Consider the following 16,350-nt stretch of genomic DNA (forward strand, 5'->3'; position numbering starts at 1 on the left):
ATGGAGTGTATATTTTAAAACTTCGGAAGACGGGGGACGGAAGAGAGTGTTGTTGTAACTGATAACGACACCAACGTAGTTAGGTGCGGAATGAAAAAAAAAAATTGAAACTACCAAGGCTAAAAAGAGCAATAGTTTGGCCAGAATTAGCACAACGGTAAACAGTTGTCATCTCTGATCTTTTGCTTTAATTTCTATTCACTGAAGCACATATTTGTTGACGTCCTCCTTCAAACACTACTGTCATTTGTTTATCTTCAGATCCTTTGTTTGTGATTTCCTTGTTGTAATCCCTTAACCTCGGTCTATAAAATAACAAAAAAAAAAAAAAATCATAAATCCATGTTAAAGTTTATCTTAAACACACTTATATGTATTTTGTAGTGACAAAAGCTCCGTGAGAGAGTATACCCTACATTTGACCTGGAGGGGGAGGGAGAAGGAGTCTACACGTGCAGACCTTTCAACGTTTGTAACGATTTTAATGTTTCTGCTGGTGCCACCAAACCCAATGGAGCTTTCAGGAGCTGGTGTAGAAACAATTTGATGTTTCCCATGAAAACTATTGAAGAAACTGGAATACTCTTGTTTTAATGAATACAATTCACTTTCCTACTTAAATTATTCACGCCCTTAGAGTAGTTTGCTGTTCTTCTATAGTTTTTGATTAGATTTTTGTCAGTTTTGGTTCTTTTCTGGTGGCTTACTGAAGGTTGGTGGGAAATCAGAAATCATAGATGGCCACTGTTTGAAAACTATGAAGTAACACCCTCGTCATATGTGATCATCACGTACACTTGCGGACCTCAAGTGAAACATCTCTGAACGTACTATCAACCTTTTAAGTTCAAATGTTATAGCTTTTCGTATACTCGAAGTTATGGATGGGGACGGAATTGCCACTGTTTGGAAATCATGCCGTAATAACTACCTCGAGAGCATGATCTCTTGGCACTGCGGACCTTCAATCCTCATTGGCAATCTTTCAGAGGACAACATTTAACTTTATTCCGTAAACAAACAACAAACAAAACACGTGCACTGAATAGGCTGCGTACACTATAGTATCCTTTAAATGATTTCTTTCGTCGCCTTATGGAATCGTGAACAAATATTCCATTTGCGTTTGCCTAGCTTCAATCCTTATCCTCCCCTGTCTCACTAATTAATAATTCACGACGTTTGAAGTTATGGCGTTATATAGGTTGAACAAAATATTGAAATACATATCCTTTGAGGTTCAGAAAGGAAGGTGGTGACGCTTCATTACTTCATGACTATTGTAACTTTCTGGATTTACTCAAAACTAAAGAAAGAGATAAACATTGACCAAGAGGGGGCTCAAAGATTTAAATGAAAACTAGAATGAATTAACGGTGTGAAAAAAAAAAACCGTTAGAAAAACAATTTTGTTCATTAAAAACAGGAATATTGGAGTTTGTCTAACAAAATGTCAAAATTGTGCAGCCATGGTTTATTAAATAAACTTATGGAAACTTTTCGAGGTTTGGTGGCGATTGGTCAAAGCCATTAAAAGCAATAAACTTTAAGTCTGCTGCGCTTTGGCAGAATAAGCCACCCACCCGATTTAGACAGAATGGAGTGAGCAAAAGTCAAACAAGATGACTTATTATGAATTATTAAACACCGACAGAATGATTTCGTGATCTGTGACGTTCATGGTTTGGTAGCATAGTTGGTATTATTACAGCAGTAATGATTTAGTATGAGCAGCTCATGCAACCCGGGTCAAAAGCTATTATCCACGTTCTATTTTTATTAGGAACTTAAAAGACAATTCAAATAAGCATTTAACTATTTGGAGTCTAGTTTATTAGTGAACTTACCTGGGCAAATGGCTTTTTTGATATCATCAAGTTTATTTTTTAGCTGTGAGAAATTATTGATATGAAACACAGGATTGCCGGGACCTGCAATTCGCTGAAGGGTCCGACTGTCAATGTCCCTGCCGACCCCAACAGCTACGATTAGGACATTTTTGGCCTATAAAACGTAGTGGTTAAATAAGTTAATAAAAGGTATTTACTACTTATTGAACCTTAAATATTTAGACGGCATACCAATTGCCTATTTTGTTTTAAAGGCAATGAGTGCTACAAAAGATTATGAAATACCACTGATGGAAGTTTTCCAGTCCTTACAATTTCAGGGTTGGCGTTAGGGTTGGAATTACACTACCCTTATTTCCTTCTTACGTAATTTCCACTATTCTTGTTACCCACTGTTTGTAAATATCGAGAATCCGGCGTCAGTCGTGAAATTTTCAGTTCATTTACATTTTGCCCAAATAACCTTCATAGTGAGTTATTTTCGATAATACTATTCAAATGAACTGAAGCGTTTTAGTTTTTTCGAAATCTAAAATTAAAATACAAACAGCAATGATTATATCTGTAAAATGGGGTGTAACACCAAATTAAGTCTAACAAGGAGTGAAGTATTAAATTAAAACTCCCTTCCCAATATCTGTGTCATCTTAAAACTCATTATTTCACAAGTTGTACTTCCTAAAAACTCGCCTCTTTGCACACGTGGACAAACTCACCCTGAAATTGCATTACATCAAATCCAAAAAAGCAAAAAGGGGCAGATGATCCCAGGAAGATAAGTTGACACTCTGGAGGTTCTTAATGTGTAACAGTGACATTTTACAGTGGTTTGAAAATTGACACTTGAGAGTATTTGCACAAAAAAAGGCTGCAGTTTGCCATCCTGCAAAACTTTGCCATAATGATGCAAGATAAATTAGATATTTTCCAACTTTGTTATGGCGGTTACCGAAATTGGCAGCTTTGTTAATATCATCAATATATCCTCCCGTATTTGGCATCGGTTGAGTTTCAGCCCACAGCTTTTGTAAGAGGCTGGTCACTTGATTGACTTATACAATGAACTACTTGAGACTTGAGGGATAGACCATATCTATCACCGTTTTGGAAGCCATCTGTTTTTTCCTTTTCTTTTAAGTTGAATTCTAAAGAATTTATAAATAGCAAAGAAGAGATACAAGGCAGTTGAGGGATTTGGTCGTGTGGTAAAGCATCTAGTTGTATTATTACTTTTCAATGCATTTGTCTATCACGGTTTTTCACAAACCTGTAAAGCTCAGTAAGTTAATTGCACAGTTTTTGAGAAAATTATTAACCATCAGATTCCCATGCAAACAATGTTAGTCTGACATGTATAACCTGCCCTTCAAGATGACTTCCAGAACTGTGATGAGGTCTATGAATACTTAAATAACATACTTAGTTTAACTCAGCCCGTTTAAACTACAATTTGCACAGAACTTGAACAAAAACACAGCAATAAACATTTAAAGGCAATAGTAAGTGCCAAGCCTTTGAGCAAGTGCCAGCTATTTTATTTGGGAGCCAACCTGTCAACGAGGTTATAGCAGGGCCTGTGATTGATGCTGCTGTTGGTTTAACTTGGACTGCATAAATTGAAGCTGTTGGTTTTGAGACTTCTTTGTTGCTGCTTCAGCTGGTTTTCTTGCTGTTGCTGAATCATCCTTAACATCTCCTGCTGCATTGTTGTCTGCTGAGAACTTCTCTCCTCCTCTCGTTTTCTCATTTCGAGTTCTTCCCTTCGCAATGCCATCTCTTGTTCCAATAGCGGCACCTGTACTTTTTCTTTTTTTCTTTGTTGGATTTACTCCATCACTTTTCTTATCTCGTTTTTTAGTTTGTCCCATTGTCTCCACTACTTTAAGCTTCATTTCCTGCGCTTGTGCATTCTCTTGTTGGGCATTTTGCTTCTTATCTCCAATTGGGGGGGTCTATTTTTGGCTTCCTTAGCTTTTCCATACAGCTCCTCCAGCAGAGTATCTATTTCTTGTAACTCTGGACTGATACCACTTGTTCTTTCTTCCTCCCTGATTTTGGCCGCGAGAAGATTGAGTCTGTCTCGCGAAGACCCGCTTGTTAACAAGGAACTTGGGGTGTGAGAGGTTGTTGAGTCTTGCCGAAAGCTCATCCCATACCTTTCCTCTCTCTCTGAACTACCTTTTCTTGTTTCATACAAGTATGATGCTATGACCTCTCTTAAAAATAATGTGTCGTGTGTTGGTTTGTCCATTCGAATTAATCTTTTAACAAGAAATAAAACAATTCATACAGGTATATTATGAGTGAAACATCAATTCTCTGGCTTTATTTCTATTATTTGAAGAATAGCCAAAGTCTATCCTAATATTCACTGAAGTGGATACAAGAAATCAGTCCCATTGAGCTAAATGAATTCGAATCCTCTGGCGATATTTTAATGCCTCAAACTTTACATCAATGAGCCAGCATACAGATACGTGACACAAAAACAGAACCATGTGATCGACGGTAAGCGTTGCCAGTCCAGGAAAATCTTCATCGGTTTAAATCACATTTTGGAGATGTAACTGCAAATTGATAAACAGTATGGTTGCAAGCAAGAATTTTCCTTTCATGCTGGGAATTCATTAAGAACATATTTCATAGTAAGCGTAAATGCCCAAACTTGCTTGGATGGTTTTGACTTCACTGAACCCGGGACTGGAGAACATGTACCTTCAACTGTATTTTCGGTCATGTTTGACTTGAGGAGAAAGCAAGATCTATTAACTGTCTGAGACATCGCCAGACGATTTGTGCGAAATGCGACAATGCAATCAGTAAAATGATATTTACTAAAATCCCAGTAAATGAAAGAAATTAGCGCAGTCCATCTCGCCCAAATCCTAATCGGTCTCTACGTCGCCGTCACCGCGAAAACGGCCGTATCTTAATCCCCTGTTATTCGACTTTAGTTGGTGGTCGGTGCGGCTCCAGTTCAGAGAATCCAGCAACTGTGGAATGCGTGACAGTCTATCGTACGGTGTACAAATGATGTCAAAGGGCATCTCGCGTTTTGAAAGAAAGGACAGTAAGCGACTGTTGTGCAGTGGACAGTGAATCAAAATTGCTGCTTTCCCGAATAGGTAAGGTGTCAAATAATTGTAAACTTCAAAATACACATTATCATGGTTTTTTTGGGCAAAATATGAAGGAATTGAAAATTTCACTACTGACGCCGGATTATCGATATTTACAGATAGTGGCTCTTACATATGGTATGGGCCGAGCAGACGCCGTTAAAACAAGAACAACATCAACAACAACAACCAAAAGCAAAACAAAAGATTGTACCCTTGCGAACTATCAAATGGATTTTGGAAAATTTGCGATCAGGGTAAGAAGTACTTTCTTTTAAGTCTTAGCAAGTTTTTCTCTAGCTCGTTCTGCGAGTCACGTATTTCTAGTATACAAATATAAAAGTCTTTCACCTTAAAATCCTTGGTTAGTTGTCCTATAATTTCGTCGAATGGGAGAATGGGATTAGGTTTGCCATCTGTGAGCACGACCATAACATTGGGTTTGTCTGACCTGTCTCCGCCAGCTTCAGTGAACAGCTCATCCCTCGCCTTTTTAAGTGCCAAATCAGTACGAGTATGTCCCGGAGGCGGATCTCGAGAATATCCGGGTTCGCCACTTCTTACAGGTTCGCTGGATATCTTAGTTTTAAGGGTGTCTTTGTCGTAGTACTGTGAGTCGGCGAATTTGAACACTACCTTTACGTCAGTTCTAGATAGGGACAAAGATTTGGAAAGAAATCTACATCACAATCTTAATCATCTTCATCATGATCATGAACATGAAAATATATATGACCAGGAGCTACCAAACTGCACGTTTTTTTATAAGTTTATCTGGAATTAATTTGGCGTGATATCTGAATGGGCGAACGTTCGTTGAATCTGACAGGTATTTGTTTCTTAAAAAAATTAAACCTCTTATAGCATTTTATTGTTTTTCGATAGATTTTGCTCACTGTTGGTCATTTTTACGGCTTCTGAAGTGTTTATAAATTCATGATGGTTTATCCCAGACGGCCGCCACTGATGATGATGCAATTAAGGCTTTATGTGAAGTAGATATTGCATCGCTATTTTCAAAGGGCGTCCATCTAAGATCTGCGTTCTTGGATTTCTGAGTTGTGTCCAAAACTACAAAAAGCCATAAAAATATGACCAACAAGTATTCGAAGTCAATGGAAAAATTCTACAATGGCATAAACACGTGAAAAAGTTAAAAATTTGCTGATTACAAAGAGGTAATACCAGCCTGATGATATCAAAATAAATAAACATTGACGTACGAAACCAGTTAGTTTCGAGGTAAACTTCTGAAAAAGTCACAAAATAACCGTAAACGTTTAAGACAGCCGGACTATGATAAGCATTTGATAAGTGTGCAACGAAATACATGGAATTCAAGCAGTGCTCACCTAAACGTAATAAGTCCAAAGTGATCCCCATCGTTTCCAGGGTCGAACTCTGCAACCAGTTGTTTTACGAAGTCTCGAGCTTTCACTTTGTCCGGCCAAACAATGCTCCTTGATTTGTCCAAAAGAATTGCGATGTCAAGTCCTGCCGTACATGGGGGTGCTGTAGGAGAGACAACTTGGTTTAATTCTTTTTCTTGCTAATGTCACATTTCTATGGCTCCGACTTTCTTATTTGCCATGTTAAGTAACAAGAGAGGGTACGTTTCACACTACTAACGTCAGCATTTAGTCTTAAGCTTTAAAGAAGTAACAGCAGTCATTTAGTGACTACAAAAAGAAAACTTACGACAGGCTTGTTCGTTGCACTTCACTTTTGCAGTGCAGGTTCTTGTAACATCCTTTGTTCCCCCTCCACACGTCACAGTGCACTCAGAAACTGGCTGCCATTTCGTACAAGTCTTACTGGACGGTATGACGTCAATGGACCCGTCAATTCCTAATAGTGGAAGACAGACGTTTCCCTTAAACACATGGATTTACCCGTTTATGAATATAAGATGTTAAATCTTAAAGTTTTAAGTTTTTAAGCTCCCGTTTCGTACACGTCTCACTAGACGGAACGATGTTAATGGACTCGTCTATTCCTAATAGTAGAAGACATATTTCTTTCAAACACTCTAACATATCTGCTTATAAATATAAGTTTTCAAGTCTTAAAATGATTTAAATGGGATTCCTGGCATACATGATAACGGCGTGAACGATTCGAAGAGCGAAACGCTGAAAAAGCGAGTGAATCTGAAATTTTTATTTACGGAACTTCTTTTTTTAACTAGAGCTATCTGTTTTATAGCTCAAACGATTTCTTTGCAGATGGCCGCTCTTCTAGTCAAACAAGCAAGAAAACGTCGCGAACAGTTGAATGGTTTCCAGTTCTTATTAGCCGGGTACGTTTTTTTTTCTTCTTGTTTACTGGCTCAGAGCAGCAGGCTAAAATAAGTTTTAGTTTGCTTAATTCTCCATTTTTTCCCGCAAAATACGCCGCAATGCCCAAAGAAATTGTTATAATATACTATAGAAAGTGGTTTTAACATTCACTTCTGTAGTGATTATCGTTGCCTATAATCCATCAAATATTTTCGCTCGCGCACAATTGGTCTAAACCGCTCACATGACCGAATATACCCCAGCTAAAACTGGGGAATATCCGGTGATATTCCCCAAGTGATATTCCCCAATTTCAAAAACTCCAAGGCGCGTCAAGTTTGCAATTAAAATTAATGTCAAGATGGGGGAACGGTTTGCTTTTGTTACAGAAGAAGAGATAAACCTGCTTGTCGATAAAGCAGTACCAGAAAACAACATACGCTCTAAACGTTTTTGACGGTAAGCTGTTCGTAAACAAAATTTTGAAATACTCAAGCTCATATTTGCGACATTTTCTCTTGGTTTGAACTCTGTTCAACAGTCCTTGAATTAAAAATGTGCAAAACTGAAAAATATGAAAGACGAAAAGTTTTAGCCCATCTCATTTAAGATTTTTGTTTTTTTAGTCTGGCGAAGTGAGAAAGCCATCAACAAGCTATTAAACGAGTTTAATAAGCTCGAAGCTCGCTCACACGACGGCAAATATCACAGTTGTTATAGGCCAATTCCGAGTTGCTTTGAACCTCATTATGAAAGCGAGGCTACGTGCAAAGTTTTTGTTATGAAAATTAGTTTTCATTCATATGCAAACAAAACTAATTTTCATATGAAAAGTTTTGCACTTAGCCTCGCTTTCGTAGTGAGGTTCACAGCAACTCGGAAATGGCCTATTCAATGAGACCAATTCGTGCTGGCCTGGATAGGAATTTAAATAAAGAAAACATAAATTTCAGTACCATTACTGACAGAGTTTAAGCTGGTAAATGATGCTATTAATGCTCACCTGGTCGAGATCGCTCGCGAAGATAAAATCTCGTCCACGAAACATAAACCAGCCATGATACCCCGAGAGGTTGAAATTCTCTACGAAGTGAAGGAGCTTGTCCTACTCTTTGAGCAACAAGTTAAATCCTCAGTGATGGCGAACGACTTCGTTGCTAGCTCCATTCAATGTCAAAAAGCAAAGAAAGTGCTCTGATGTAAATCCAGCAAAAACAACCGGTGGCGTCGTATGCGACTGCAAGTTCAGCCTCGATTTCTTCACAGGTCGTTTTCGGCTGGTAATTCCACATTTGTATTTTCAATATAAAGTATTGCTCCAATTGAACACGAGATAAAGGAACAGAACGACAAAACGCCGGCTGTTTTGTTGACGGCGGTTTACACTTTTTACGGAATGCGATATTTTACAGTTTTTCGCTATCATTGTTCTTTAGCTTGTTCTCGAGAGGTAGTTAGATTCCCTGCAACCTCATCCGCCACTTGTATCTTGCTTTTGTCTTTCACGGAATTAAACAAGTTTACTTTCCTTTCAAATGTTTATCTTTTCCTCAAACAAGCGCTTTCGACTAAAGCGAAATCTGACGTGGAGAAGTGGAGATTTTGGAAGCCAACTGACAAACTTTGACGCGATTGACATATGACAGATTGGAAGATCCTGGTGGGAATATTCCCGCATGTTGCGAAAAATATTTGAAGAATAATAAACACAATAGCTTCCATTCGACTTTAAAAATATGCTCAGATATTTCTCCTTGGACATTATCTGCTCCTCGAAGCTCACAGTTTTCCTCAAGCTTCGCTCTCGGAAAACTGTTCGCTTCTCTGAACAAATAATGTCCGCGGACAAATATCTGAGCATATTTTCGCGCTAAATGGAGGCTATTGTTTATATATGATCATAAATTGGCTGATTCTGAGCGGTACTTTTTTTTTTTCGTTCTTTTTATTATGCCATACAAGGTTCTCATTTTTCCTTCCTTGAACTCATTAATAATTCGCGAAGGAAACAACAACAACAACAAGGAAATCACTTTCGCGAAGGTTTGGAAATGTGATCTTCATTATAAACATCAAGAATTTCTCAAAAAACTATTCATGGTTTTCGAAGTTGAATCGAACACCAAGTTCTCACTCGGCTGCGTTTTTTTTTCTTTTTTAATCCAAATTTCAGTGTTTGGAGAGCGGAGAAACATTCTAGATGTAACTTGTGTTTGTGATATTACATGAAATGTTATTTGAAATAAATGCCAATAAGAGAGATACTTTTCTTTTGAACTTTTGGTATATTGTATGTGGCTTTTCCAATTTTTAATTTATTTTGCGACTTGTTAAAATGACTGCGCATACTAAGGGAAGCTTTCTTGAAAGTAACTTTACAGCCGTCCACTGACTGGTTAACGACTATTCTCCGAAGTGAAGGTGGCAACTGGCCACAGACACTTAAGTGAATAGTCGTTTTAGTTTATACTAAAACAGTGAAATAATAACGCACGAAAAGGATGATTTTTAATTCATTTATTTCTATCAACAATTACAATTTTCCCGTGCAAATAACCGAAAAAGGAGCAGCTCAAAAACATCACATGATACATCAGGAACAAGGAATTTACAACGTGTTCCGTGTCTTCGCGGAAAAGTACAAGTCAAGCGAAAGAAAAAGGTTTTTTTTTTGCTTTGTGGCAATTACTTAGGGATTTATTGGCGCTGTTAAAATGAAGGAATCTAACAATGGAAAATGGTTTGGAAACAGAGAAATTTTCAAGCAACGATCTGACATTTTGTACAAGATGCCGTCACGTTTTCTTTCCGACAAATTAAACTTTGAAAGACATTGTTTAGTTTATAAGGAGTTGTAAATTCTTCCTCCATTTGAAACCATTCTGTAAAATCATCATTAAACTTTGTTTTGTGTATGAACATGTAAGATTAAATTAGGTTAGGCAAGATTAATTTGCGTTTGTGAACATAAACTTTTTCACCTGTTTCATCGATAAATTTGGGGTTAAAAGAAATAAAACTTTACTCGCAAAAACTGCCAAGCCGAATTTCGTCGAGTTCTTTGTATTAGCGGGAACAGCATCTTTGTAATTTTTTCGTTTGTTAGGGGGGGCTAACTGGGAAACCATTTTCTCGTAATTTACGCGAGCTTCGCGAGATGGTTGCACGTAAATAGCACTTGCTATCCCGTGTTTTAGCAGCCAACCAGAGCGCGCCAACAACGCAATCCACCGTTTAAGTACATACTAATTGCCCAGATTAGCGATTTAAATAAGACAATGTCTCTTTTTAACCGACCTTCATAAAATAAGATAATATTACTTTCTTTTGTAGTAATATAACTCTAAAAGTTTGACGGGAAAAAGATTCTAAATTGACAAGTTTTATTTACCTGGCAGGCTCAGAGTGACTACTGTCAAAACCCACAGAAAGGTCATTGTAGAGAACAGTATAGCATTAAATCCCAACTCTGCCAAAAAAAAAAAAAAAAAAATGAACAAATTAAATAATAAGTGAAAATTTTGCGATAGAGACATAACAAGCTAAAGACCAAATTTTAAGACCAGCGCGAGTTTAGGAGGCGCGTCCTCACATATTTGAGGTATTTTTTAGCAACCTAATCGTGAATAGGGTTTGAGCCCCCAAGGATTTTTGCAACAAACGAATATACATGTATACACGTAAATTTTGCCATCACAGAAAAATGGGCCCCTAGTTGAATTTAAGTCCTTGTACCAATACCGTACAAATCAAGGAATCGCAGTTGAATATAGTGGTAATCGCGTTTGCACTCTCCTATAAATATCCGAGCGATCGTTAAAAAAAAAAAAAAAAAAAAAACAGTTGTTTAAAATAAAGGACAAATTCGAAAAGATTGAGCGAAATACAAAAATTATCCTTTTCAAAAACAGAAAGACCAAACGAAGAAATCCTTAAACTATAAACTTGGCTAAATGTCTTTACCATATGTAAAAGAAAATAAGGCTTGATAATTCAGGTAGTTCTTGCGGCTTTCATAGTCCAATGACCTAATTTCTTTCAAGGAGGACTGACAAAAGCGAACTAGAATAAAACGAAACGAATACGACCACTTTTTTTTTAAGAAATTCGTGAAAATAGACACCGTAAAACAAATAATTGACCATCTTTAAACCAGTAAACTATCTTCATACAAGTTTACCACTAGGTAGGCTTTTGTCGATTGTGCTTGTACTTTTTGATAGCATAATTGGGTAAAGAGAGCATAATTTTAGAGATCACTTCAGGTGGGAACACAAAACAATAGAAGGTGTTTTAAAACTTTCAGATCAAAGGTACTAAATAGAAGAAGAAGAAGAATAAGAAAGAAGAGTAAGTGGAATGAAGGGCTACACTTCGGAGATTCAAGGTTCATGAACCACATTTAAAATCTAAAAGGCAATTAGCTAACTATTTCAGACAATTTTATGTTAAAGGGAGAGTTTCACGGTTCGGCGCATGTGCGAGCGAAACGTAAGCGCTGTCAAGCCAATTGTTTTTGGACCAATTAGAAGCGAGTACACAACACCGGCGGGATACGGCGGGCAAGTCGTATAACTTGCTGGCATAAAAATAAAACTGACCGGCCAGTGTTTCGGTCACGTTTCAGAAAGAAACAAAAAGGCTGTCCATGTTAAACACAAGGGGAATTTTTGCAGCGCCGCTTCGTGAATGTCCCATGCATGACATTCAAGAAATGCCATAACTTATGCGAACGTACACGGTTTAATTTTAGTACAATGTCGATATCTCGCGGCATCGACCTTTTTTTATTACGCACGGTTCGAAAAGCCGAGAAGCTTCGTCAAATTAACGTACTTAAATCCAGTATTTCATCAGCATTCAGTGATAAACTTACTATAGTGTGTACGCTCCATAGCCTGATTTTATTAGACCAGCGAGAAGGCGAAGAACGGGAAATCTGCAAGCTTCAAGACGCGATGCGACCGTTTAGTAACAACGACACTAAGCGTCCTTCCGAGATGCTGGAATGCATTTGAGAAATCTCTGCCATGGTAGCAAATCAAAACTGCGTTTGCCATTCGCAATGACCATAATTTTATAGATAAATGAATACCTTACAATAGATTTTGTAGTTTGCCGCAAATCTTTTGGATTTTTTCCTACTGCCCGCTATTCGAGCCCGCTAATAGACGACTACAACTAACTCGCACATTTGATCTCATATTTATTCGCTTTGCGTCTCAGTGTAGTACAATTTTTTCTATCCAAAGAAAAACACTGATGTTTGATGCTGTTTGTCCGTCGAATTCTCCGTTTTTGACAGTTGACTTCCATATGAACAAACAATACGATTGAAATATTAGAAAATCCTCGCGAGTTCATCCAAAGCCAGTTGGTGACCTTTGCCATTTCCAGCGAAAGCAGATGTGTCGCAAAATCGTCGTCTATTTTAAACAGACTTTTCTCTTTACCAATTTTCCACGTTTGGTGGACGTCTCTTGTTAACCACACAGGATTTCTACATCCACTTCACTCTGTCCGCTTTAACTTCTGTGCTTCCAGAGAGTCCACAGAACGTCCCGTCGCCGGTCGGCCGCGACGTCTCCTTGCCGATCCATCGACAAAAATGTCGTTTTCGGATGCTAAAACACTTTTAACCTTACAAAGATCGAACTTATATTTACAACAGGAAACAAAGATTATAAAAAGTGAAGAACGAAGAGCGGATGATCCAATTTCGGGCACGATTTCAACAGATTGTTCCACCACAAGCTCGCATCGAATTTAGTGTCGACCCGTACAATTTATTTTTGAGCCGGTCTGCTCGCGCATGCGCTTGACCGTGAAACTCGGCCTTTAAATATGAACAACAGGTAAGATGTCCCTCTTGTGTGTGAACAACAAAGTCGCATTATTCGACATTTCTTGTTGATCCTTTCAAACGTGTAAAAATCAAAACAGATAAATGTCCGAAGGACATTCGGGTTGGCTTCCTCTTTCGTAGCAAATAAACGGTGTGTGAAGGCAGCCCTACGTATAAACGTTCAGCGCGCTCAAAGACTTATGTTTAAGCAAAATCTACAAATACCATTTATGGAATATTTAAACGCGATTTTCAAGCTAAATGTCTTTACTATATGTAAAAGAAAATAAGGCTAGATATTTTTTATGCTAATGGGGAGAAGATGTTACATTTTTCACAGTGATCGATGGGGATTCATCACCTCGGCGGCCTCGGCTAAGAAGGGAAAAAATCCTTAAATTGCGTAGAACGAGAGGGACTGATTTCATCACATCAGAAGCTTGTATTGGGCTTAGGCCATCCTTAAACTGCGTAGAACTAATTGAGAAATGTTAATGTGGACTTACTTTCATTTAAAAAGATAAGAAATGTCAAACTATCATTAGCAATAGCTAAAAAATGTATCAATACAAAAATACCTCACTTGTCGAACGAAGACACTGGAAACTGACAGTTCTGCTCAGAAATTTTCGATAACAGTTAATAAAGGGTAAATAATTAATAATTTTTAAACCAATAAAATTTCTCCAAATGCTTGCGTTTTGTTCTAAGCATAATCTGGCAAAGAGAGCAGATTTTTTAAAGATTATGTATTCTTAAAGTGGCATGTAACTGGTGGAATGTCAAAAAATAAAAATAAAAAAACCCTCAGCTTTTCCACGCTTTTATGGTGGCCAATTCACCATACCAAGTCAATTGATAAAAACAGTATTCTCCTTATGTGTATGACAAGGCTATGCTCTGAAGAAGATTTAACGTCCTAAAAGTCAGTATTTGTATCTCTTTAAGGTGGCTATTTGACCTTATCGACTCAGTTCATAAAAACAATAATTCTTTTACACCATCGACGAAGCATCACTGTTTCTTTCGAAACGTTCCCCTTTTATCCAAGAAATTTATATACCCGAGTTACAGACCAAGAAATCATATTTTCTGTACCATGTTAAACAGGTTCAGTTTAGGCTCATGAACTTAATTTTCTGTGACCAACGACAGAAAAGCATTTACTTTCCCAACACACGTCCTTGGTTGTGGTCCGAAATATTTAGGTAAGCGCTTAAAATTACAGTATGTTTACAACTATGCGCAGCGAGTGGCAAATGAATTACACAAGTCTAACGCCAAATGTTTAAAACAATTCATAACTCTGTGAATATTTCTCCTACGGAAATAATTATAGTCTCTGAGTAAAAATAATGTTTGGTTGAGGTCTGAAATATTTCAGTGAGCGCTTAAAATTAAAGCCTATTTACAAATATGCATGCGCTGCGAATGGAGAATGAGTGACGAAGTCCAACGCAAAATGTTTAAAAAATTCATAACTCTGTGAATATTCTCCTACAGAAATAATTCTAGTTTCTAAGTAAACGTTAACAAAAGGAGAATACAAGAAAAATAACCTTTGGTTGTGGTCCGAAATATTTAAGCGTTTACTGCGTGTTTACAAATGTGCGCTGCGAGTGAATTTATAATACATATTAAGTCCAACACAGTAAGTTCAAAACAATTCATAACTGTGAATAGCTCTGTGAATGTTTTAGATTAATTCATCCCGATATTTTGTCGTATGGCAACGACCTAAGTATTTCTGTGTAGTTTGAAATATGTTAAATATGGAAAATTACCGATAATTGTCTGCAAAATAACATTTAATTTCTAAGCGAATTGAGAGTTGCTTTCAACTGACATTTTGCCTGTTGTTCGCCCTCTTCGTTGCTCTCGGGTTTCAAATTTCCTGATTAGTCGCCTGCTTTCTCGACATATGTCATTTGTCGAAATATTCAACGAATTCAACAATAAGTTTGCTTCAAAATTCCCCTTTGTTATTCTGAAAGAAGATGGCCATTCCACTTCCTGCCGAAAAAATCCCGGGTTGCAGGACACGGTTTGAGTGTCTCATTTCACATTGGATTACATGAAGGAGCGTACGGAAGTGACGTCAATACCAAAGCAAAATTTCTCGCACTGAAGGGTTTACCAAAATGTTTTCTCAATGGGGCTCCGGGCTCCGCTATATAAAAAAATGCTATCTACATCAAACAAATAACAAATCGATAGTGTCTATCTCAGTTACTTTCAGGAAAGAAATTGTCCTTACGGCTTTCACAGTCCATTAATCTACTTTCTATGAAAAATCTAATAAAAAGCGAACTAGAATAAAACGAAACGAATACAACCACTTTATAAAGGAAATTCGTGAAAATAGACACTGTAAACTAAATAATTGACCATCTTTAAACCAGTAAACTTTCTTCATACAAGTTTACTTTCTTCATACAAGTTTACCACTAGGTAGGCTTTTGTCGATTCTGGCAAAGAGGTAGGAACACAACACAATAGAAGAGTGTTCTAAAACTTTCAGATCAAAGGTACTAACTAGAAGGAAAAGAAAGAAGAATAAGTGGAATGAAGGGCTACACTTCGGAGATTCAAGGTTCATGAACCTCATTTGAAATGTAAAGGGCAATTAACTAACTATTTAAAACAATTTTATGTTAAATGTGGTAGTAATATACACACTCAGTAAGTTCCAAGAATAACAGGTAAGATGCCCCTGTTGTGTGTGAACTCCAAACTTGCATGATTCGACATTTCTTGTTGGTCCTTGCAAAGCTGAACTGCCGAAGGAGTGAAAACGAATGCTAGTATTTTTGAACTGAGTTGATCAGGTAAAATAGCCACCTTAAAGAGATGTTAAACCTTATAGTTTTGGAGGAGAGATAGCTCTTTTGTTCAAGGACGTGTATTGGGAAAGTACATGCTTTTCTTTCGATGGTCACGGAAAAGTTTATGAGCTTAAACTGAACCTATTCAATACTGTATAGTTAATATTATTTCTTTTTCTTTAATTCGGGTATATAAATTTCTTGGCTAAAGGGGGAAAGTTTCGAAAAAAATAGTGATGCTTTGTCGATAAAAGAATCTTTGTTTTTATGAACTGAATTGATAAGGTCAAATAGCCACCTTGCAGACATACAAATAGTGATTTTTAGGACGTTATCTCTTCTTCAGAGCATAGCCTCCACATACACATAAAGAGAACAGCTTGTTTTTATCAATTGACTTCGTATGGTGAATTGGCCATCACAAAAGCGTGG

The 16,350-nt window shown here is 37.3% G+C and overlaps 2 protein-coding genes and 1 long non-coding RNA gene across 3 annotated transcripts in view; 1 reads left to right on the forward strand and 2 right to left on the reverse strand.

Moving 5' to 3' along the window:
- Positions 1-13,705, reverse strand: part of LOC146458824 (von Willebrand factor-like) — a 108,436-nt gene extending 94,731 nt beyond the window's left edge. Inside the window, exon 1 of the mRNA XM_085090289.1 lies at positions 13,600-13,705. The gene's annotated coding sequence lies outside the window, so the exon portion shown is untranslated. The remainder of the gene's footprint in view (positions 1-13,599) is intronic.
- The window catches only part of LOC146458819 (uncharacterized), a 182,290-nt gene that overhangs the window by 153,412 nt on the left and 12,528 nt on the right, over positions 1-16,350 (forward strand). The window lies entirely within an intron of this gene.
- LOC146458830 (matrilin-3-like) lies at positions 166-13,536 on the reverse strand. Its single transcript, XM_085090280.1, has 7 exons — positions 13,455-13,536; positions 10,640-10,717; positions 6,668-6,817; positions 6,322-6,481; positions 5,321-5,618; positions 1,848-2,004; positions 166-305 (listed from the first exon to the last, which is right to left on the reverse strand). Exons 1-7 carry the CDS (start codon positions 13,519-13,521, stop codon positions 295-297), a joined length of 921 nt encoding a protein of 306 aa, XP_084946406.1. The 5' UTR covers positions 13,522-13,536; the 3' UTR covers positions 166-294.

Source organism: Pavona decussata, unplaced genomic scaffold (genome assembly GCF_977016875.1).
Source record: "Pavona decussata unplaced genomic scaffold, jaPavDecu1.1 SCAFFOLD_228, whole genome shotgun sequence".
Classification (NCBI taxonomy): Eukaryota; Metazoa; Cnidaria; class Anthozoa; order Scleractinia; family Agariciidae; genus Pavona; species Pavona decussata.